The sequence below is a fragment of the Drosophila suzukii genome, chromosome X (assembly GCF_043229965.1).
Source record: "Drosophila suzukii chromosome X, CBGP_Dsuzu_IsoJpt1.0, whole genome shotgun sequence".
Lineage (NCBI taxonomy): Eukaryota > Metazoa > Arthropoda > Insecta > Diptera > Drosophilidae > Drosophila > Drosophila suzukii.
In genome coordinates, this window is record NC_092084.1 from 21875416 (window position 1) to 21897782 (window position 22367).

General features: G+C 41.1%; 4 protein-coding genes across 6 annotated transcripts; 3 read left to right on the forward strand and 1 right to left on the reverse strand.

Moving 5' to 3' along the window:
- Positions 1 to 264: 264 nt before the first annotated feature.
- Positions 265 to 4811, forward strand: LOC108005160 (mitochondrial potassium channel ATP-binding subunit). The gene is made up of 5 exons (XM_017068335.4): positions 265 to 418; positions 575 to 956; positions 1900 to 2916; positions 3547 to 4152; positions 4466 to 4811. Exons 1-5 carry the CDS (start codon positions 369 to 371, stop codon positions 4655 to 4657), a joined length of 2247 nt encoding a protein of 748 aa, XP_016923824.2. The 5' UTR covers positions 265 to 368; the 3' UTR covers positions 4658 to 4811.
- A 2936-nt stretch (positions 4812 to 7747) lies between these two features.
- sqh (Myosin regulatory light chain sqh) lies at positions 7748 to 10183 on the forward strand. Its single transcript, XM_017090629.4, has 3 exons — positions 7748 to 7867; positions 8848 to 9372; positions 9722 to 10183. The coding sequence occupies exons 2-3, from the start codon at positions 8953 to 8955 to the stop codon at positions 9824 to 9826; spliced, it is 525 nt and encodes a 174-aa protein (XP_016946118.1). The 5' UTR covers positions 7748 to 7867; positions 8848 to 8952; the 3' UTR covers positions 9827 to 10183.
- Positions 10184 to 10576: 393 nt separating this feature from the next.
- On the reverse strand, positions 10577 to 13936 carry Efr (ER GDP-fucose transporter). 3 transcript variants are annotated; one of them, XM_017090618.4, is made up of 3 exons: positions 13661 to 13936; positions 13446 to 13551; positions 10577 to 11870 (listed from the first exon to the last, which is right to left on the reverse strand). In XM_017090618.4, the coding sequence occupies exon 3, from the start codon at positions 11866 to 11868 to the stop codon at positions 10810 to 10812; it is 1059 nt and encodes a 352-aa protein (XP_016946107.1). In that variant the 5' UTR covers positions 11869 to 11870; positions 13446 to 13551; positions 13661 to 13936; the 3' UTR covers positions 10577 to 10809. The 3 variants fall into 3 exon arrangements, with proteins under 3 accessions (XP_016946107.1, XP_016946108.1, XP_036677006.1); XM_017090619.4 differs by having other exon boundaries at positions 13446 to 13596; XM_036821111.3 differs by lacking the exons at positions 13446 to 13551; positions 13661 to 13936 and adding an exon at positions 13306 to 13324.
- A 510-nt stretch (positions 13937 to 14446) lies between these two features.
- Btnd (Biotinidase) lies at positions 14447 to 17013 on the forward strand. Its single transcript, XM_017067519.4, has 2 exons — positions 14447 to 14600; positions 15026 to 17013. The coding sequence occupies exons 1-2, from the start codon at positions 14541 to 14543 to the stop codon at positions 16619 to 16621; spliced, it is 1656 nt and encodes a 551-aa protein (XP_016923008.2). The 5' UTR covers positions 14447 to 14540; the 3' UTR covers positions 16622 to 17013.
- The last annotated feature ends 5354 nt before the right edge of the window (positions 17014 to 22367 follow it).

Here is a 22367-nt window from a genome sequence, read left to right on the forward strand (position 1 = left end):
TGTGCTTATTTTAAATACAAATCTAATTTTATAGCTAAATCTTTTTATTCCTGATTCCTTTAATCATACTCCTGTCTTTAAATATGTCGTCTTTACGTTAGTTATTAATGGAGAGTTGCTATACACAAGGTAATACTTTTCAATAGAGTATATAAAAGACTTGCATTGAATTTCAAGAAACTATAATTCGAAGAATTAAAAAAATGCAGTACGAAAAAATCGGGAATCCCCTTTTAACAAATATCGATACTTTCGCAGCTGCCTATCGCTGGCCATATGCGTGTGTGTCTGTGTGTGCCTATCGCCAGCTGATGCCTTAGCGCTTGCGTATTTTGTTGATATTTGCAAGCCACGCGAGACGAGAAGAGATGCTGCGCCTACTCGTGTCCAATTGCGGCAGGAGCAGCGATTTGTACAGGTAGGGGTGACCGTGCGGGGCCAGGGATTGCGATGCCCGATCCACCGCGGCCAGCAGCTGCTCGGGAAAACAACACACCCCCCTTTGCCCTCACTCGGGTTATGTCATCAATCTATCAATGGCAAACTTATTATTAACCGCCCGTTTTTCCCACAGTCGCCACCTGCTGCAGCCCTCGCAGCAGCCACTGCCACGCCTCCAGAATGCCGCCCGCCTGATGCGACAACATCTGCGCGGCACGAACGCCAAAGGAGCTCCACATCCACATCCGCCCACGACCCCACTGCCGCCCACAAACGCCAGCCGCCTGCTACACACGACACGCCTACTTTTGTGGGGCGGTGGAAGCCTGACCATCGGTTTGGGCGCCCGCTCCTGGTGGGCGGGGCACCGCGGAGGGTTGGTCCACTGCGAGGGAAGCCGACTGGCCGTTCGCAAGGAGCAGGAGGAGGAAAAGGCGGAGGAGCAGCACTTCGACTGGCAACGACTGTGGGCCTACCTGGAGCCACATCTCTGGGAGCTGATCGGGGCCGTATGCGTGAGTGCTTCGTTCAGACAGGGAAACCCGCAGTAGTGTTCTACGGCAGGAGAGCAACAAGTTGATAAGAGGAGTGTCCCAAGGATCAAGGGAGCAATGTAATCTATGGACACTTTTAAGCTCTAAGAGCAGTGTCTGCCAGAAGAGCAACAAATTAGGAATCCATAGAAACACTTAATCCTAGACCACAGACCATATTTCAGGCGACCCTAGGGGTTTATTGTAAACCAAGTTAGGAAACTTTGCATAATTGCACTATTATATGGTATAGAAGCTACTCAGAAACATTTCAAAAGTTGCAATTCCAAAGATCAATAGACAGATAGAAAGTTAATACGCCCAATAAACAGGAAGATAAGAAAAAGGGGAAGTAAATTATTAGATCTGGGGATTAAAGCAATTGTTATATACCAAATTAAGAACCTGATAAATTAAGGGTTTATTTGAATTTTATTTATTTTATAATAGGAATTAATCGGAGGCAGGCATGGGTTTCTATCTTATAAAGTATTCATTTTTTGGTATATGTGCTTGCCTAATATAATCATATTTTCTGTATGACCTTCGTTCTTTAGTAATCATTTTAAAAAAGGGGGTCTAATTATATTTTTACTTAGACAAAGCAAAGTAACTTCTAAAAAAAATAGATATACCATTTATAAAACCTAATAGATTTAAGATATATTTGGTTTCTTTAACTATAGAAATGGATAGAGTTGGGATAGATTGCTATCTTTTAGTTTTTTGGTACTTGTACCTATTATTATCATATTTTCTGTTTGAACTATGTTCTTTTGTATTTATTTTTAGGAGGGAGATCTTAATATAGTCTTCTTTATAGAAAGCAAAGTAATTTTTAAAAGAAGCAATAAGTACATAGGCAACTTCGAGCATGGCAGCACCTATACAAATATTGTACTAATTTAAATCCCCTCATTCGCAGGCCGCCCTGATCGTGGCGTACATCAACATCCGCATCCCCAATCTGCTCGGCGACCTGGTCAACACGCTGGCCAGATATGCCAACACATACGTGACGGATCCCATCAACAACTCCTTCGTGAAGGACGTGAGCAAACCGGCCGGAAATCTTATGAGCCTGTACATGCTGCAGTCGGGATTCACCTTCATGTACATCTACCTGTTGAGCCGCGTCGGTGAGCAGATGGCGGCCAAGATGCGGCAGGATCTGTTCACACAGATCGTCGTCCAGGACATTGCCTTCTTCGATGAGAATCGAACGGGTGAGTTGGTCAACCGACTGACCGCCGATGTGCAGGACTTCAAGACCTCGTTTAAGCAGTTCGTGGCCCAGGGATTGCGCAGCGCTGCTCAGCTGATCGGCGGCAGTATATCGCTCTTCATGATCTCCCCGCACATGGCAGCCATTGCGCTGGCCAGCGTGCCATGTGTGGTGATGTTCATGTCGTATTTGGGCAGAAAACTGCGCTCGTTGAGCAAAAGCTCGCAGGCGCAGGCGGAAAGAGCGACGGGAGTTTGCGAGGAGGCACTGTCGAACATCCGGACGGTTAGATCCAGTGCCTGTGAATACCGCGAGATGCAGCTGTTCGAGGCGGAGACCAATGAGGCGGCCCGCCTGGCGCAGGAGCTCGGCTACGGCATCGCCATCTTCCAGGGCCTGACCAACTTCTTCCTCAACACACTAGTCCTATCGACGCTCTTCATGGGCGGCCATCTCATGTCCACGGAGAGCCTGTCGCCGGGTGCCCTGATGGCCTTCCTGGTGGCCTCGCAGGGTGTGCAGCGATCCCTGGCCCAGGGATCCATCCTGCTGGGCACCATGATCAGGGGCATGACGGCCGGCAGTCGGGTCTTTGAGTTCCTCTCGCTGCAGCCGCAAGTGGAGCTGCTGCGCGGCTACATCATCCCGCAGGAGCGGCTGCACGGCGAGATTCGGTTCGAGAACGTCTCCTTCGCATATCCCATGCGGCCGGATCATGTGAGTATCGTGGGGTTTAAACGCTAGTCCTGTTTCCTTGAGGGATAACTCACATTTTTACCAAGTCTCTAAAGTAAATCAATGTAGTATTACTTAAAAGCCGGTAATTCTTTTTTATGTAATATTTACCAACTTCTTATCGCTTCCGTAAATAGATAACAAGTTTATAACCGCCACAAACGTTTATAGCTTATATTTACGACGAAGTGATAAAAAGATTACCACCAGACTAATACAAAAAACTAATTTCCTTTCTGGGCGAAAACTGACAGGATCATATATATATACAGATTAAATACAACCAATTGTTAGTGAATTCTAACTAAATAGTTAATATTCATTTTGATTATGCTTAAATTTTCTATATCTCAGAAAGCCTTAATAATTGTGAAGTAAATATTACGAGTAAAACAACCTTAATAGCAAGTATTTTTTCAGTTTTTAATTATTTAGACCATTATATGCTAAAACTCTTCTAGACCACCTCTTTTAAGGATTTTATTATAAAAAATATAAAAAAAATAGCATGTTTATACAGGAAAAGCAACTCTGCTTAGAATCAACATTCTCCCAACCAGTTTATGTTATAAAAAACCCTACTGACCCTTCCAATTTCGATCCTCCCTGCAGGTGGTGCTCAAGGACTTCAGCCTGACGCTCCGCCCGGGCCAGACGGTGGCCCTGGTGGGAGCCAGTGGATCGGGCAAGTCGACAATAGCCTCGCTGGTGGAACGCTTCTACGAACCCTCGGCAGGCAACATCAAACTGGATGGGTACAAGCTTTCGGACATCTCGCCCTATTGGCTGCGATCCAATGTCCTCGGTTTCATCGAACAGCAGCCGGTGCTTTTTGGCACCTCGATATTGGAGAATATCCGTTATGGCAAACCGGATGCGGGCGAGGAGGATGTGTATGCGGCTGCGCGACTATCGCAATCGCACGACTTTGTGACCGCCCTGCCCGACGGCTATGCGACGCATGTGGGCGAACGGGGCACTCAGTTGAGCGGCGGCCAGCGGCAACGCATCGCCATCGCCCGGGCGCTGCTGAAGAATCCGCGCATCCTCATTCTGGACGAGGCGACGAGTGCTTTGGACGCCACCAGCGAGGCGGAGGTGCAGAAGGCACTGGACACGGCGGTCAAGAATCGCACCACCCTGGTGATTGCTCATCGGTTGTCCACGATACGAAATGCAGACCTCATCGTCGTCCTTGATCAGGGACGCGTTGTGGAGGTGAGTTGGCCTTTGGTTACTTATTATAACGCGGATTACACGAAAAAGCAATGGATTTTTAATCCATGTAACTCTAGAGACTAGACTTAGGTTCTTGTTAGACTGATTTGTATCCCTATGCTTGCCAATTGCTTTATTTCAGTTACAAGCACTGACATTTAAAGCGCGAATTCTTCAGATTTTTTGTACAATAACTATTTGAGCGTGTCGCATTGCTTACATATAGAACATCCACTTACTCTAAAGTATATAAATAAGCTTAAGACTACCACTTCTTACAAATAATTTATTATTTTTATCTTCTATTTTTTAGACCGGCAAACATGACGAACTGATGGCCAAGCGGGGCCTGTATTTCGAGCTGGTGCGTCAGCAGGAGCGACGGGACATCCAGGAGCAAGTTCAGGCCGTGGAGGGCGTGGTGGCCGCCAAGGAGCAGCAGTCAATTGCAGCAGCGACAGTGAGCAGCGGTTCCGGCAGCAGGATGAACACTGCCCAAGGATGAAAGCGATCGTAGGCAAATTGATGATTCCCTGTACACTTAATTTATTAGAACGATTTGTTTTCACTTTTTTATTTCCAACTGACCAAAACCAAAAAAAAAACTGGTGAGAGACGCTAACAATAAGTATACAATAAAATAAACGCTGAAGACAGTATTGTTTTTGTTATAAAAAGAGAGTATTTCATTGTCATTATCAAAATGTTCACCGGGTTCCATTGGAAAAGTAAGGGAGTGTTAATATATATTTCAGATGTATGAGTTTAAAGTTTATCTACTCATCAAAATTTAAAAAAATGGTAAAAACTATTTTTATATTTTTGAAGCTAGACTTTAAAACATATGTGCAAATTTGTAAAAAAATTTATGTGCGTCAAATTAGCGTCGGCCTGTTAGCAACGAAAACGGGAACGGTGGAATATGGAACATGGGGCTCTTTTTATTTTTAAATTTTCTCGCTATTTGGGGACCAAATCGAAAAATTTAAAATGCTAGATTGTTAAGAAAGAAAAGATCTATCGAGCTAGGTAGGTTTGGGACACATACGAGGCCTATTAGTGTTTCAAAAATGCATTTGAAAAATCGTGTCCCCACAATTTTGTTAACTGCTCCCCTCACAGAGGTTGTGCCAATATGCACGATAAACCAAGCTATTAAGGGTTAATTCAAGCTCCTTGTCTGAAAGTTTCATCAAAATCAAACCCACAGTTTTCGAGAAAAAAGCCTAACAGTACCGCAACCTCGGATTTTCCCCATACAAAAAAGAGGGGCAAAAATGAAATTACCTACTGCTCCACTCCTAGAGGTTGTGCCAACATGCACGGTATATGGGTAGATAGGGGATAATCTAGGGACTGTTCTGTGAAAGTTTTATCAAAATCAAACCCACAGATTTTGAGAAAATTGCTTAACAGTTGGGGGTGTTAAAAAGGTTATTAAAAGGCCGTTTAATCCAGAAACGGTACCATTGGATACTAAGACATAAACCACAATGTAAACAGCTTAGCCATGACAATCATTCGACGCTAACTTTCTATAACTTTATACAGCTCTCACAGAGGTTGTGCCAACTTGCACGGTATCGCATTCGAAGGGGCATCATTATAGCTAATTTCTGAATAAATTACAGGCAATTCAAACCCACAGTTTTCGAGAAATTCAAGTCTTTTCAATTATGGCTTTTGCCACGCGGTCACACTGTCAAGGCCTGCGATAAATCGTATGACCCGTGACATCAACCATCAAAATATATATGCAAACTTTAATTAATTCATACAGCTCTCACAGAGGTTGTGCCAACTTGCACGGTATCGCATTCGAAGGGGCATCATTAAAGCTAATTTCTAAATAAATTTCAGGCAATTCAAACCCACAGTTTTCGAGAAATTCAAGTCTTTTCAATTATGGCTTTTGCCACGCGGTCACACTGCCAAGGCCTGCAATAAATCGTATGACCCGTGACATCAACCATCAAAATATATATGCAAACTTTAATTAATTCATACAGCTCTCACAGAGGTTGTGCCAACTTGCACGGTATCGCATTCGAAGGGGCATCATTAAAGCTAATTTCTAAATAAATTTCAGGCAATTCAAACCCACAGTTTTCGAGAAATTCAAGTCTTTTCAATTATGGCTTTTGCCACGCGGTCACACTGCCAAGGCCTGCGATAAATCGTATGACCCGTGACATCAACCATCAAAATATATATTCAGGCCTTGACAGTGTGACCGCGTGGCAAAAGCCATAATTGAAAAGACTTGAATTTCTCGAAAACTGTGGGTTTGAATTGCCTGAAATTTATTTAGAAATTAGCTTTAATGATGCCCCTTCGAATGCGATACCGTGCAAGTTGGCACAACCTCTGTGAGAGCTGTATGAATTAATTAAAGTTTGCATATATATTTTGATGGTTGATGTCACGGGTCATACGATTTATTGCAGGCCTTGGCAGTGTGACCGCGTGGCAAAAGCCATAATTGAAAAGACTTGAATTTCTCGAAAACTGTGGGTTTGAATTGCCTGAAATTTATTTAGAAATTAGCTTTAATGATGCCCCTTCGAATGCGATACCGTGCAAGTTGGCACAACCTCTGTGAGAGCTGTATGAATTAATTAAAGTTTGCATATATATTTTGATGGTTGATGTCACGGGTCATACGATTTATCGCAGGCCTTGACAGTGTGACCGCGTGGCAAAAGCCATAATTGAAAAGACTTGAATTTCTCGAAAACTGTGGGTTTGAATTGCCTGTAATTTATTCAGAAATTAGCTATAATGATGCCCCTTCGAATGCGATACCGTGCAAGTTGGCACAACCTCTGTGAGAGCTGTATAAAGTTATAGAAAGTTAGCGTCGAATGATTGTCATGGCTAAGCTGTTTACATTGTGGTTTATGTCTTAGTATCCAATGGTACCGTTTCTGGATTAAACGGCCTTTTAATAACCTTTTTAACACCCCCAACTGTTAAGCAATTTTCTCAAAATCTGTGGGTTTGATTTTGATAAAACTTTCACAGAACAGTCCCTAGATTATCCCCTATCTACCCATATACCGTGCATGTTGGCACAACCTCTAGGAGTGGAGCAGTAGGTAATTTCATTTTTGCCCCTCTTTTTTGTATGGGGAAAATCCGAGGTTGCGGTACTGTTAGGCTTTTTTCTCGAAAACTGTGGGTTTGATTTTGATGAAACTTTCAGACAAGGAGCTTGAATTAACCCTTAATAGCTTGGTTTATCGTGCATATTGGCACAACCTCTGTGAGGGGAGCAGTTAACAAAATTGTGGGGACACGATTTTTCAAATGCATTTTTGAAATACTAATAGGCCTCGTATGTGTCCCAAACCTACCTAGCTCGATAGATCTTTTCTTTCTTAACAATCTAGCATTTTAAATTTTTCGATTTGGTCCCCAAATAGCGAGAAAATTTAAAAATAAAAAGGGCCCCATGTTCCATATTCCACCGTTCCCGTTTTCGTTGCTAACAGGCCGACGCTAATTTGACGCACATTTTTTACTGGCACTTACGGTTGCTTACGTCAGCTTACGTTTGCCTACGTTTGCTTACGTTGTGCTGAGCACAGCGCAGTCGAAAAAAAAATTGAGCGGTTGTGGTTGGTTGTGTATGGTTTTATAAAAGACAAAAGCAGCTGGTCAAAGTTGCATTAACGAAACTCCGAAAGTATTAAACACTCGACATTCGGCAGCTGTGAGTATGAATCGATTTGGGCCGCAATCATGCGGAAAACACGAGTAAAACAAGGAGACTTTATCCCCAAAGGGCGCTGTCCTTTGTGGGTGTGCGTGTGTGTGTATGAGTCAGCGTCGGCAGCGCGCAAAAGAAAACAATTGTTTTCGTGGTAAAAGGCCCCTTAAATGTTTACCAGAAAGTGTTAGATGAACAGAGTGACAAACATTTGGCACAACTTGGGTTTTCAAGTGGAATTGGGGGCTTCAGATGCTGTTTTTTTCGGACCTTTTAAGGCTTTAATTGAAAGTCGTGGTGTGCGTGTGTGAGAATGTTTTCAATGAGCCAAATTCGTGAGCGTTTTTGTTGTTTTTTTAAACCGCAGTTCAACAGCATTGATAAACACCAATACATCGGCGCTCGCACTCGCGGAGAGAGCCAAACTCCCATACGTGTCATTTTCGAATGCGCGAGTGACTCAGAGAGTACGCGCTTGTGTGCGTGCATGAGTCGTACACACAGTGGACACCCGATACGGTGGATCGCTTATAATCGATCGCACCTCATAATTTTATATTTCACTTCTAACTTAAAGTTATCATACAACTTTTGCTTATTGGCTATGCAATTAATCCTTTTGAATCGACAATATTTCAATATTTCGGTTTGCTTACAAGTAATTTTGGGATATGCAGAGCAGTGTGACTTCTGAAATTGTATAACAAATAAATAGATTTATCATGTTACTTTGACTTAGTGATTAGGGACTAAGACCCCTTCAAATCTGAATTTAAGCATAGCCAAATTAAAAAAAATGCATCATCAATGCGCCCATTATAATAGTTCTACTGGGTAGAGTGCTCACTGTATGTTGACACAGTTTGTTTGGGGAGCACTGAAAATCGGTTTCAGCGGAATTCACTGCAATATGTCTATATATAGCCATAAATACATACCCGGCCAACGAAATGCTAATGTGAGTCGTCGTTTTTCGTTTACAGATCCACGCCGCACACACATCACTCCAGAGCGATCCACTGGTTCCACTAGCTCCGCCGCCTCCATTTAGCTCCATTAGCTTCACCAGATCCACCAACCAAGTAGCCATGTCATCCCGTAAGACAGCCGGTCGTCGTGCCACCACCAAGAAACGCGCCCAACGCGCCACCTCCAATGTCTTCGCCATGTTCGACCAGGCGCAGATCGCCGAGTTCAAGGAGGCCTTTAACATGATCGACCAGAATCGAGATGGCTTTGTGGAGAAGGAGGACCTTCATGACATGTTGGCCTCGCTGGGCAAGAACCCAACGGACGACTACCTCGATGGCATGATGAACGAGGCGCCCGGCCCCATCAACTTCACCATGTTCCTCACGCTTTTCGGTGAGCGACTACAGGGCACCGATCCCGAGGATGTGATCAAGAATGCCTTCGGATGCTTTGACGAGGAGAACATGGGCGTCCTGCCCGAGGATCGCTTGAGGGAGCTGCTGACCACCATGGGCGATCGGTTCACAGATGAGGATGTAAGTTTCATACTCGGACCTGAATCATTGTTATTTCCTGTTCCAATTAAATATGTTCAATTGTGGGGAACCATATAGGTATTTAATTAAACATATTTGTGTTTACCTAGTTCACTAATTCACACCTCCATTAAACAGTGATCCCACTTGTTGTTGATACCTTAAAAGTAATTCTTGACACTAAAGTACTATGCCAAGGCTGTTTGTATTTGAATGGGTCGTTGAACCTAGTATAAATTATAGCTTAACTAAGTTTGACGTATGTTAGCACTAGCAATATACTTCATAACAGCTCAATTTCTAAAGGTTTTTGAGATTGGATCTAATTGTTTTCCATTATTTCCTGCAGGTGGACGAGATGTATCGGGAAGCGCCCATCAAGAACGGCCTGTTTGACTACCTGGAGTTCACGCGCATCCTCAAGCACGGTGCCAAGGACAAGGATGAGCAGTAAGATCGCCAGGAATCGATCGCCCAGCCAGCTGCCTCTTCAATCAGCCTGTCCAAACTATCCATCATGAGTTTCGTTTTGATAATTTAATATATATATATTTTTTTTGCTCTCGCGCCCTCTGTTTTTTGATTCCTGATATTCCTGTACTTACCTGTGCATTTAAATTAAACAAAAAGTAGCCAACACAAGCGAATGTTATGTACGATATTGTAGTGTGTGAAGTTGGAGACCGATAACACGAATTCCCTGAAAAAACCCCTTTCATAAGTATTAACTCATTGAATATACATATATATTACCTATATACAAATACATACTTATACAAGAATGTGGCAATAAAAGTTTGTTTTTCTCACATTCGTACGTGGTCATGTCTGTCTAAATAGATGTCTGCGGAAATCCTTCATGCAAAAACAACTGATCAAATAAGAAAAGCTTTGGAATAACCCCACAGTGCAAGCTAACAGCATGTTGAATGGTCTTGATGTGATATATCTTTTGATGTGGGTGAAAATGAAAGAGAAAGACTGAAACAATTCAGATTTCTTGGAAACTTATTACAAGCTGACTAATAACTTTGAATTTCGAGGTTCGAAAACTCAATCATTAAAACACACATGTATGTCATATCGTATGCTTTGGATTCCAAAGATTTGAGTCACATTTTTTCTGTAAATTTGATGACGTCAAGCGACTCTTGAATTTTTCTCCAGTTCCCATTACCTTCATATTTTGCCAACCAAAAATGCATTTTCAAATTTAAAGAATTTATTTAAAAAACAATGAATAAGCTCGAGACGTGGTATTTTACAAACTTTTGGACAATTATTTATTAAAAAAAAACAAATGTAGAAAGACAAGAATTACAAACCAGACAATGAGGCGTCTACACACTAAGCGTATTCTATGTACAAACAAGGCGCTAGGACTATAAATTAATAGTTAATGGCCTCTGCAGCAGGATCCAACACAGCCCTCGTAGATTACTCCACTTTCTTGGCCAGCGGAGCAGTGTCGAAACGGCCCTTCCCGCTCGTTCTGGCCCGATAGGCATCCCTCACCTGGTTGATCACATTGGCAAAGAGTATGGTGCCGAAGAAGACCAGAATGGTGCCCACCCAATGGTTCAGGGTAAAGGGATTCCGGAAATAGATGATGGAGAACAGCAGCGAAACGAACTTGCGCAGTGTAACCACCAGAGTGACGGTCAACGAGGCACATTCGGTGGTCAGGACATAGACAGCGCTGATGCAAACATACTGGGTGATGACGTTGCAGAGCAGATAGAACAACATCAGCGGGAACTTCCACTCCAATCCAATGGCTCCCAGCAAGGGCACATCCACTGGTTCCGATGACCATGCAATACCGAAATGTTGCACTATATTCCCCGCCATTATCAGAAATCCAGGAAGGGGCAACATGTGCGTAAAGAACAATGCCTCACTGGGATGTTTGCCGTACTTCTTGTATATCACCTCCTGGTAGATGCCCATATAGGCGGTAACCAGGAGAGCGACCGTCAGCAGACCAATGCCCACCGACCACCAGAAGAAGTCGGAGTAGGAAGTATCCACTTTCAGGCTGTGATGCGTATTATCCTTGACGTCGCCGCTGGAAACCAGGGTGCATAGTATAATGCCCGCCGTTATCATGGCCACAGAGCTGTACTGCCGGAGGTTGTAGCGCTTCTTTAGCAGCACAATACCCATTATCATGTTGGCCATCAGCGATCCGCTGCGGAAAATCATGTGCAGCGGCATGGGAATATTAAAGTTGAACGCATAGTTGTTGCACACATTCGCCCCGAAGAAGAGGGCCACGAGTATAACATAATCTTTGAGCGCAATCTTCGGGCGCACAGTAAAGAACTTGGATGTAAAGACGAGTCCCTCCAGCGCGATGAATAGGAATTGGGCGAAGGTGATCAGGTTTCCGGCTCCCGGATCGATCTGGATGATCAGCTCCAGAAAGACCACGTTACTGCAACATCCGATAAACACGAAGAGCATGCCCAAAAGGGCCTTTAGATTTAAAGCCATATCTGTAAAATAAAAGTGTACATTAGAGAGAGGTTCTACGGAATTTATCAAATTACGCAGGTCGACAAAAACCGGATTTTAATTAGTTGTTCTTAGGCCTTAAAAAGGGCCTACAATTCGAAGATTTAGTACCTTTTAGGTTTGGTGACGTAATTTACAGATTAAAGATTGTTTAGCTTTTATTCATGGGCTGTGTTTTTTGGTATTGATATGAAATAAATATCTCCATAAATCAGTATTATATTATATCTTTTAAATAAATACAACAAATGATATTTTTGAACGATGATTTCCTTAAGTAGGAAAGTAAAGCTTTTAGCACAAATAATTTTTCTATCGAGAGGGAACGACATAAACACATCTTTATCATCACGGTTTTTGATTATATTTTTGGGTATATAATAATGTGTGTGACAATAAAGTGTTATGGTTTTTTTTTTATTGTCTAAGCATTACTATACACTTTGATACCGGAAACAATGGCAGAATATAAAATAGAATAAGATACACTACATTGAAGAGAAAAACTGATAGTCAACATACAACAACTTCCCTAACAGTCAATGAGTATTTTTCGAGTGTTTTCGTGTAAAACATTATGTCTTATCGGTTATTCCAAAGGGAAGGTACATACGTATGAGAAGTGAATTCGTTCAATAAATTCATAAACTAGTTCTGAGTTAAACGTGCATTTGAAATGATCTTTGCTCTGAATATTTGAATCTATTGAAGTATTCCATAACTAGAGATATTCTGTATCCAAAATGCACTTCTGGATTCATGCTGTTACTATCAACTGATAAAAATAAGTCTTATCAAATGTCTTGATTATGGTGAAATTCGGTTGCAAAGTAGTTGTTCATCTGCAAATGGGAAATAAGCAGTACGACATTAATTAGTTGGTACTGATATGTGCAAAGCACAAGCTGATATCGAAAAAAAATTATACTAGGAAAGGAAAATATATTACTTTTCGAATTAGGAACAAAGATTAAGATCTAAGCATCATTACGCATATTAACTAATTGTATAATAAAATGGAATACAAACATGTATACATATGAACACATTCCCTACGTTTTATTAGCCATCAAATTTAATTACCATCTGATGCTTAGGTCAGAATTAAGTCGTAAAAATGTAGCCTTTTTGGTGGAACCCAGTTCTTTAAATTTTACTGATTTGTTAAGATTGTTAAATAGTCATTCTGATAATCTTCGTATATTCAGATACATAATGTATAGTTTTCAGCTATATGCAGTTATTTCACTGATCAAATACCGAGCACTTAGATAGGTGAATAATACTGTTTAATTGTCTTCTAATCACTGATCAAACTCTAGGATATGTCCATATGTATGTATGTTCCGGAATTCTATTGATAAACTAGTGATCAGTGATCACATCTCCGATTTCACACCGTGGGATTTAACTAACTTCTTTCAAGGTTGCTGAGTGGGTGGTTTTGGTTTCGTTGCCCGCTCAGCGTTAGTCGGCAAATCGGTCGATTGTCACGTTGCCGATAAGAAGTACGCGGATTGTTTGGTCGGCTGGCAATCGTTATCGGTATCACTTACCTTCGCAATGGGAGATATTCTAATCCGCGGGAGATACAAGATACAGATGCTGGTTAATCCGGTTTTATGACGGATCTCGATTTGTTTTGTTTTTTGTTTCGTTTCGCTGGCGGGAAGTCAAGAATCATGATTGATTATATCAGTTTATATGCTGTATAAACACACGCACACATGCAAATGGGTAAATAGAATAAGAATATAGCACCAACACCAACCTGCGAATCAATTATCTCGCTCTGTCTCCCTCTCTCTTTCGCTCGCTCTTCGCATTCTGTTCGCACCGCGCGACCTTCACCGTTTTTCTATCTCTTTCTATGGCCTCTGCTTGGAATGCTGTTTACCGTTCGTTGGGCGCATTGGAACTGCGGCAATTTTTTTTTTGGTAGCTCGCTAATAACTGTTAACAGCTTGATTACAATCTAGTTGATTTGTTTTTGTTGTAGCTGCTAAAGGGTGCTGTTGTTGTCGAACAGCTGAAATTGGCTGGCGAAGTGTGACCATCTAGCGGTAACCACAAAATGCCGATTTTTCGGCAGCTTTAAGCTCAAGTCGATAACGATTGTGCAACCGCCTATCGAATTTGAATAATGTGGTTTGTACCCTTCATTTTATGCATTGCTTGATTTTAATTAATAATCTTACTTCTTTTTATGTTTTCTTAAATTTATTTGCCAACAAATGTTGTTTTTTAAACTAACTAGTAAATCAAAAATGGGCAAATAAAGTTAGTTACAGAGTAGATCATTTCAAAAAGTAGGCTGATAACCCATGTATAGTGGTACAATGATCTATGTTTGTTTATCATATCACTCTCTGGATAATTACAGGTTATACTTCAATAAATTGCTATCTCATTTTTAATAGCGGCTAGTCCTAAAAAAGAAACCATTAACCCCTCGATGACTGCTTTAGCGGCTGAGATAAGAGAAATATTCGAGGTCTTATCTGCCGAAATACATAATCTGGTCATAGCCGCCATCTCAGTGGGCCTGTAAAGTTATTTACTTTAACAATGGCCCTGGACTTGATTCGTAGTCTTCGTTTTTGGCCAAGACAGCAATCGTTTGGCAGTTGAATTTCGACCACGGTTCCATCATGGTGGTCTTTCGATTGAGTTTTGTGCTTCTGGCCTTTTTCTTTAGTAGTTCCTACCAGGTAATTCGATATTTGTAATGTTTATACGTAACGACAACTTTTAAAATATGAAAAGAAATTATTTAAAGCTAATTAAGTTGATATATGCTGTTTCTTTTTTGTTTGACTTTAAAAATAATATGGTTTTATTAAGAAATATATTTTTAAATTCGTTGAAAGGTATGTAACAGGTATTATTATCAGGATTACTAGCTGATCTAGCCAAAATTATTTTAGTTTTATATTTTTAAAAACTGCACTGTTTTAAAATTAGTTAACATAGTAATGGGTATTAAATAGTCGATATTTTAAGTAGTTGGAACTGTTTATTTTAAAATATTGTTTTGAAAATATTTCAATATATTAATGTAATCAGAAAACTATGCAAATTATAACGTGCCGTTATCTTATAATTATATTTATTTATACATATATTTTCCCTGCAGCTTTCCAAGCCCGAGGATTCCACCTATTGGGCAGCGGTGGTAGAACACATGGAGGCGGAGGGTAATTCTGCTCGGAGTCGCACCAGTTCCATATCACAATCCTTTCAGGATATCATCCGAGATGTAGACGAAGTGGACATAATCGTATTTCCCGAGCATCTTCTAAACAGTCAGGATACGGCCACCTTTGTGCCCCATGAATCCCAGAATGTTACCCCCTGCTACCAAGCGGACTACGAACTCTTCCTCATCGAATTATCCTGCGCGGCGAGATCGAGGGGCTTCTATGTGGTGATAAATGTGGTGGAGAAGGAACTCTGTGCCAATGGAGCCGGATCCGATACCTTCGGCCCGTGTCCTTCGACTGGAGTTCGGTACTTCAACACCAATGTGGTCTTCGACCGCAAGGGCAGGGTTATCTCGCGATATCGTAAAAGTCATCTGTGGCGTCACGAATACATGGAGACATCGGTGCTCCGTACTCCCGATGTATCCACCTTTACCACAGATTTCGGTGTAACCTTTGGTCATTTTATCTGCTTCGATATGTTGTTCTATGATCCGGCAGTGAAGTTGGTAAGGGAACTCAATATCACGGATATCATATATCCCACTTACTGGTTCTCGGAACTGCCATTTCTGGGAGCTGTGCAACTGCAAGAGGGTTGGGCATTCGGCAATAATGTGAATCTCCTGGCGGCAGATGCCAGTCGACCCGATGGCAAGACCACTGGATCTGGTATATATGCAGGTCGGGGTGGAAGACTTGTGGCGGAGATTTTTGAGGAGCCCACAACCAAGTTGCTGATATCGGAGGTTCCCAAAAGAGAGTATGGGCAACTGGCGCCCAATTTCACACCCGTGTTTACGCCTCAATTGAAAACCCAACGAGTCACTGGAGTGGCCACCTACAGGGATTATAATGTGGATATTTTTGAGAGTGAACTTTTGGCGGAGGATTTCTTGAGTTTGGAAAGGAAGTTGTGCCACGGCAGCTTTTGCTGTTCCTTTGCCATCGAACGCACGGTTACCACAGCTAGTGCCAATGAGGTGATCTCCTCGGATTCCAAGACCTATCGTTATAGAATAGCCGCCTATTGGGGCAATGAAACGACCGTGATTCGAGTGGATCGCACTGAGCAGGCCATTTGTGCCCTGTTCTCTTGTACGGATGAGCATATCAGCAGCTGCGGTTACATATTTCCCGCAGAACAGGAGGTCATCAATAAGCACCATTTCACCAAGTTGAATATTTCTGGTAATTTTCCCGCAGCAAGTCATGGTCGTCGACTGATCATGCCCAGCACCTTGAATGCCCTTTTCTTGCCTGTTGCCGTTTCGGATTTCGATTGGACTGAGTCACCAGAGGCGGCCCCAAATCCAGATAAACCTACATATGTGGCTTTGAGCCTATCAAAGGCGCAAAACGACCTACTGACCTTTGCCATTTGGGCTAACTATTTCACTGAGTTGCCCAGCACCCACAACTTGGATCACATGCAACCAGATTTCACTAGTCCCTCAACTTCCGGTTCCCCTGGATTGTTTGCCTCCAGTATTTTGTGGGTCCTAGCCTGCCTGTTTTTTATACTATAGATTAATTATTTTTTTCTGCCAAGTCATTATAATATACCAGAAAATTCTTTGGCACATACAAATAGTTTGAGTTTCCAGCGGATTCTGTGAGTCATGTTTTTTTTACACATTTTTTTTATCTCCAGATAACACACAATGACTTTGTGACTAATGATACAATAAAGCCAAATTAAAAGGGGATTTAAAATCTCTGGACAAGTGCTAAAACGTGATGTTTGATAACAAGCTAATGATAAATACCAAGTATAAAATAAAAGTAGAGCAGTCAAATGTTATCACATCTTTATAAGGGTATATAATGACTTTAATAAAACATTTACCATTTGTATTGTTGTGGGAATAAAAGCGAAATCTGCCAATAAAGCTCTATAAACCCTTCTATGGCACTGAAATCTCTTTCAAAACAATTTTGTTGCAATTGAGCCCAAAGTACATACAGATTTTAACCGATTTTGTAACATTGTACTATTTCCCCATTGGCAAACATTGATACATTTGATATTTTATGGAGTTTGAATGCAGATCTCTGCAGAGGGTTAGTAATACCCAGTAAGACCCATGACAGAAGCACATAAGAATATATATGCTTTAAAGGGTCGGTAACGCTCTCTTTTACATGCTATGTACTTCTTAACGAATATAATATACATCCACGGGTAAATATACTCTAAATACTTGATTCCTTACAAATGAAATTAAAAATTGGTTTTGATATCCAAGCCCTGTTATGGGGGTAAGACTTCATATAAGCCAGAGCAAAAAACCAAGGGCAAGGGCAAGGCCAAAGAGGCACTGAGCCATTTCCTGGGAATTGGCTTATACAGTTGCAGGTTTTCTAAATGCAAGATGTGCACCTGTGGTTCCTAGAATTTTACCCAGCTTCTGCTTTCCGTTCTTTTCAATCCCCAAAAACTGACCGTTACATTTTGGTGGCATTCGTGAGTCTCCAAAAAGGAGTCGGGAAACATTTGAATGAAAGGACGACCCCGCCCACTGCCCACCGCCCACCGCCCTTTGCCGCCCACCCAGCCGACGACCTTGTGGAGATTTCCTTCCAGCGCAGGCGCTCCAAGGACCTCTGCCAGCGTTGTTTGCATTTCCAACAGGTAGCGACGTCGTCGTCCATGCAACAGTGGCCGCCGTTTATAATGAGCCAAGGACGAAGATGGAAGGGGAAGAGGGCGTTGTTGTTGGAGGTCCTGCGGGTAAAGCCACCCATCCACCCACCCACAGCCACACACACACTTATATATACGCAATGACAGCTAGGCATCTTCAATGGCAACGACAACGATGACGACTTCTCCGCGGGAGAATCCTTGCTGGACAGGATTCACGCTGTGACTTTCCGTGCGATTTAACATCATTTGCTTGCTGATGCCACACCGCCCCCAAAAGTACCGCCTCCAGCCCCGCCCCCTGACCCACCATACTTCCCAAAAAAAAAGGAAAATATAAAACCGAAAATACCTTGAACCTGAAATGGTGTCCAGCAACAAGGGTAAAAGTTTTCCCAAAGGAAAGGGCTGCTGCAAAGTCAAATGGCCTAAAAAAATGTTGGTTAATGGCTAAAATACATACAAAAAAATATAAAATAAATAAGTAATATGTAAATAATGAGATAATAAATTTCGTCAAACAGTAAATTAATGGATATTAAATTGATTTCTGTTGCTAGAAACAAATTTCATAATTTCTAAGCAATATATTTGACACAAATGGTGACCCAAAAAAGCCCACCCAAGGTCTAATAGATTTTAGATTTCAAAGTAAAATACCCCCTAAAGTTACTTATCAAAAATCGAAGGTCAAAATTAAGCTTGTAATGCCAGATAGCAATAGTACATTCCCCCATTTAGCTATTTTAAGCTTCAGCTATCCTGATTTGAAAAGATTTCCATACCACAAAGGATAAGATTTAAATGTTTTTACTATAATAGACATACATATACCGAATACTCTCCCCCTGGCTGTAATTTCCCTTCATTTATTTGAAGTTCCCCCTAGCCTTTATTATTTCATTAAGCTCCCCTCTCGCCATTCAAATCGATTCCCAGGCCTTGGTAAGCATTTTTTATTTTGCACAAAAATCAAAAACTTTGAGCTCTCTTCGCTTGCCCGATTTTTAGGGGGTGGCACTACGGGTGGTTCGGGGTGGTTGGGGGTGATTTTGGGGTGGGTAGGGTGTTTGGGATGCTGCTGTGGCACCTGCCACTTGAAAATTCCACACGGCTTCTGTTACATTTTGATTTATTTGCTGAAATTTATTGTTAAAGTGAATGGAGGCGCAAAGTTGCCAGTGCGAAAGGGGGGCGGAGTTCGGGATCGAGTGGGTGGCTGGGTGGCTGGGGGGGAGGCGTTTATGTATAACAGGTGGCGAAGTGTAGGTGAAGGCCGCCGTCGCGCCCATAAAATATCTGGCCGTGCGGATGGTGTACGGCTTCTTTTTTCAGACGATTTCCTGTGGCTCAACTCCACCCTGTTCCCGCCATTCAATCGAGTGGTCCGGACGAGGAAGGATTCTCAATCAGAATCAGTTCCAGCCATTGACACACACACACACAGGAGGGCGCCGCATTAGCAACTAACCACATTCGGAACTCGGAACCATTTCGATTCCCTTTATCCTGACTGCAGAGTAAAGAAAAATTGAGGATTTGAAAGTAAGAACTATATTTAAGAAAAGCGAATTCCTCAGCATTGTGCTTTAACTGAAAAGTAAGAACTTCAGAAACGCGAATTCTTCGGGATTGCTGCTTTGTGTAAAGAAAACTTTTCAGAGATGTTCATTTACAATGTTTGCTCTTTGTATTAATTTTAAATTACTTATAAATTTATAATGTTAGTTTAATAAGTCAGTTACAATCATAAACGCATTCTATGGACTTGTTTTTATATTCAAGCACACACCAGATAGTCAATCAGAATTATAAACGTTTCGTGGGACCATTTTTAATATTTTACAAAATTGTTGGGCAGCTTAAAGATTTCATCTTTAAAAAAGTTAAAAAACAACTTGATTAAATAGTTTTATACTATTTTCTTAATATTATCTTTAATATTGAAGAAAAAAGGAGGATTTGAAAGTAAGAAACTCTAAAAAAACGCGAGTTCCCCAGCATTTTTGCTTTGACTTTAGAGAAAGTAAAAATTTGAGAAACGCGAATTCTTCAGAATTTTTGTTTATCAGAGATGTTCATTCCGAGCAAACAGCTCGTTAGATTATAAGTTTCAAAAGCCTATTACAATCATAATCGCTATCTATGGATTTGTTTCTTTCTAGACAGTCAATCCCAATTATAAACTTTTCGTAAGACCATTTTTAGAATTTTACGATATTGTTGGGTAGCTCAAATATTTCTTCTTAAACTACCACATTACACATAATTTAAGATAGTTTTCTTCATATTTTCTGACAGTGCAGTACCCTGCTGCCCACCTGCACCTCCATGGCCAGTGCTTCAGACACTTCCCTGAGGTCTCAGGCAGAACTGATTGAATTGAATATCAGTTTTCAGCTGCCGCAGCTCCCCAGATTGCCACGCCCCCCACTGTCGCCAGTCCGCCCCCTTCAGGTGCCTTTGCCGTTCTGGCTTGCCATTTGAATTTGAATGGAAATGATTTCACTTGATTTTCATATTTTTATTATGTTCCCTTCGGGCTCACCTGGCATACACATACTCCCATATTGGGAGTCATATCCCCATCTTACTCCCTCATTTTACACACTCACCCGGACGCCTTTTTGACTTTATTAAAATGTATTGTAAACAAGGCTCTGAGGGGAAGTAGGTATTTCACCGTATTTGCCCCCAATTTACCTGGCCGCAACTCTTGGTCGCTGGCAGAATGCAATTCTCTAATTGTATGCGGAATGTGGCAAACATTTGTGGTTTTTAAGTGGGCAAGCCATTCGGGAATTCTCCAGGGTACTGTTTGAAATCAATTGATTTGAGCTAAGCAGTGGTTTTTCAAAGGTTATCCCATAACTCATGAATCATCATATATAAGGTTCCACTAGGGGCTTGGAATCATTCTAAAAATGCCTAAAAGTAGGCAATGGAAAAACAAACTGGTTTTCAAACCTCATCTTTGGACTTTGTTGCATACTTTTAGACATCTTTATAGGTAATTTCAAAAACCCATAGATTTTCCTGTATACAATAAATAAATATAAATTTTTGTTTAAGCTGCAATTTAGTTTTAGTTTTAATTAACATACTTGCACCACTTTTAAGCTGCCTGACGAAGTATTTAAAAAATTCCATAATTAGCAAATCAATTCATTAAACATGGTCTACTTTTAAGCTGCTTGATCAAGTATTTTAAGAATTCCATAATTTGCAAATTAATCAAGTGGGAATTCAGATAAAATGTTTGATTTACAATAATTGTTTAGCATTACTCATTTAACCAGTGACCTTCCTCATTATTTGCCAAACTCCATTAGTGGTGGCCCGCAATTTTTTGGCCACTTGTCCACGCAGCCAAAATTCAACCACCCTGCTCAGGTATATGTATATATATAAAGTATATATACCAGCACATATATATATTTATATATGTATTTGTGCGTGCATACAGATGTATAATTTAGCAGGAGTAGGGCAAACCCGGGGCCGAAACAAAAATATAAATAAGAAAGAATATGATTACGTATACGCAACGTGGAACTTCTTTAACTTCAAGTGCGTGAGAGTGGGCTAGTGTGTGTGTGTGTTTGTGCCTGGTCATTACGCACGTAGCATTTGTATGAATGGAAAACCCACCCACTCTACATCCCCTCCCATCACCCCACTCCATTTTCCTTGCCGCATCGCTGAGCACATAAAAATAAATCAAGTTTTTCTTCATTTCCTTTGCTGTTCGTCGACTTTTCCTCTCTCCGATTTCCCCTCCCTGCTATTTTTCCTGACTTCTTTTTGTGTGTTGGCCTTGTTCCTGCCATATGCCTTTTTTAAGATTTTAACTTTATGTGGCATACTTATGGGAGCGCGGAAAATGCGGAACGGCAATGCACAGGTGGAAAAGCTAACGATGCCGCTGACCGCGTGCGTCCTTAACGCGTTTTTTATGCTAAAAACTAAATGAAGTCAAGCACGGGCAGGAAACGGCAGGGAAAACAGGTAACAGGTAAAAGCCAACAGGTAACAGGCAACAGGAACAACATAAACGACAACACATGGTGATAAAGGCGACGGGGCGAACTAGTATCTAAAAAATAATAAAATGCCACGGGCAGCAGCCGCAGACAAGCGTTCAACAGCAACAGGCTACATAACCACAAGTGGTAACAACTTCGACAAAAAATACCAGCAACAGAAAACTACAAAATACACTCAGAAAAATGGGGTCCACAAATCTAAAAATCTTCCAAATCTAAAGAAAGGTCTCCCGAAAGTATTCCAGAAAATTATATTTCTTAGAAAATGATGTTATTTTATGTAAAGAAACTTAAATATTTATAAGTTATTGTTAACTTTTGCCGAATCGAAGTAAAAATAGCTCTTAACAAATATTTTTAATTAGCATAAAAAATCACAGAATTTTAGTGGCTAATTCTTAAAGAAAACATATTATAGCATACTTTTATGTGGTACAAAAAAACAATTTGATATCTCTAAAAAGTTTTAGTAGTGCAAATCAATTAGAAAATCTTAAAACACTCAAAAAATTAAGGAAACAAAATAAAGTAAATTGAAATATATTTAACTAGCAAATTAATTAATTGATATTAATTAATTTT

Coding starts and splice junctions, on each gene's coding strand:
- LOC108005160 (XM_017068335.4), top strand. CDS start 369: ATGCTGCGCCTACTCGTGTCCAATTGCGGCAGGAGCAGCGATTTGTAC. Junction 419..574: donor AGGAGCAGCGATTTGTACAG/GTAGGGGTGACC, acceptor TTTTTCCCACAG/TCGCCACCTGCTGCAGCCCT. Junction 957..1,899: donor AGCTGATCGGGGCCGTATGC/GTGAGTGCTTCG, acceptor CCTCATTCGCAG/GCCGCCCTGATCGTGGCGTA.
- sqh (XM_017090629.4), top strand. CDS start 8,953: ATGTCATCCCGTAAGACAGCCGGTCGTCGTGCCACCACCAAGAAACGC. Junction 9,373..9,721: donor ATCGGTTCACAGATGAGGAT/GTAAGTTTCATA, acceptor TATTTCCTGCAG/GTGGACGAGATGTATCGGGA.
- Efr (XM_017090618.4), bottom strand. CDS start 11,868: ATGGCTTTAAATCTAAAGGCCCTTTTGGGCATGCTCTTCGTGTTTATC.
- Btnd (XM_017067519.4), top strand. CDS start 14,541: ATGGTGGTCTTTCGATTGAGTTTTGTGCTTCTGGCCTTTTTCTTTAGT. Junction 14,601..15,025: donor TCTTTAGTAGTTCCTACCAG/GTAATTCGATAT, acceptor TTTTCCCTGCAG/CTTTCCAAGCCCGAGGATTC.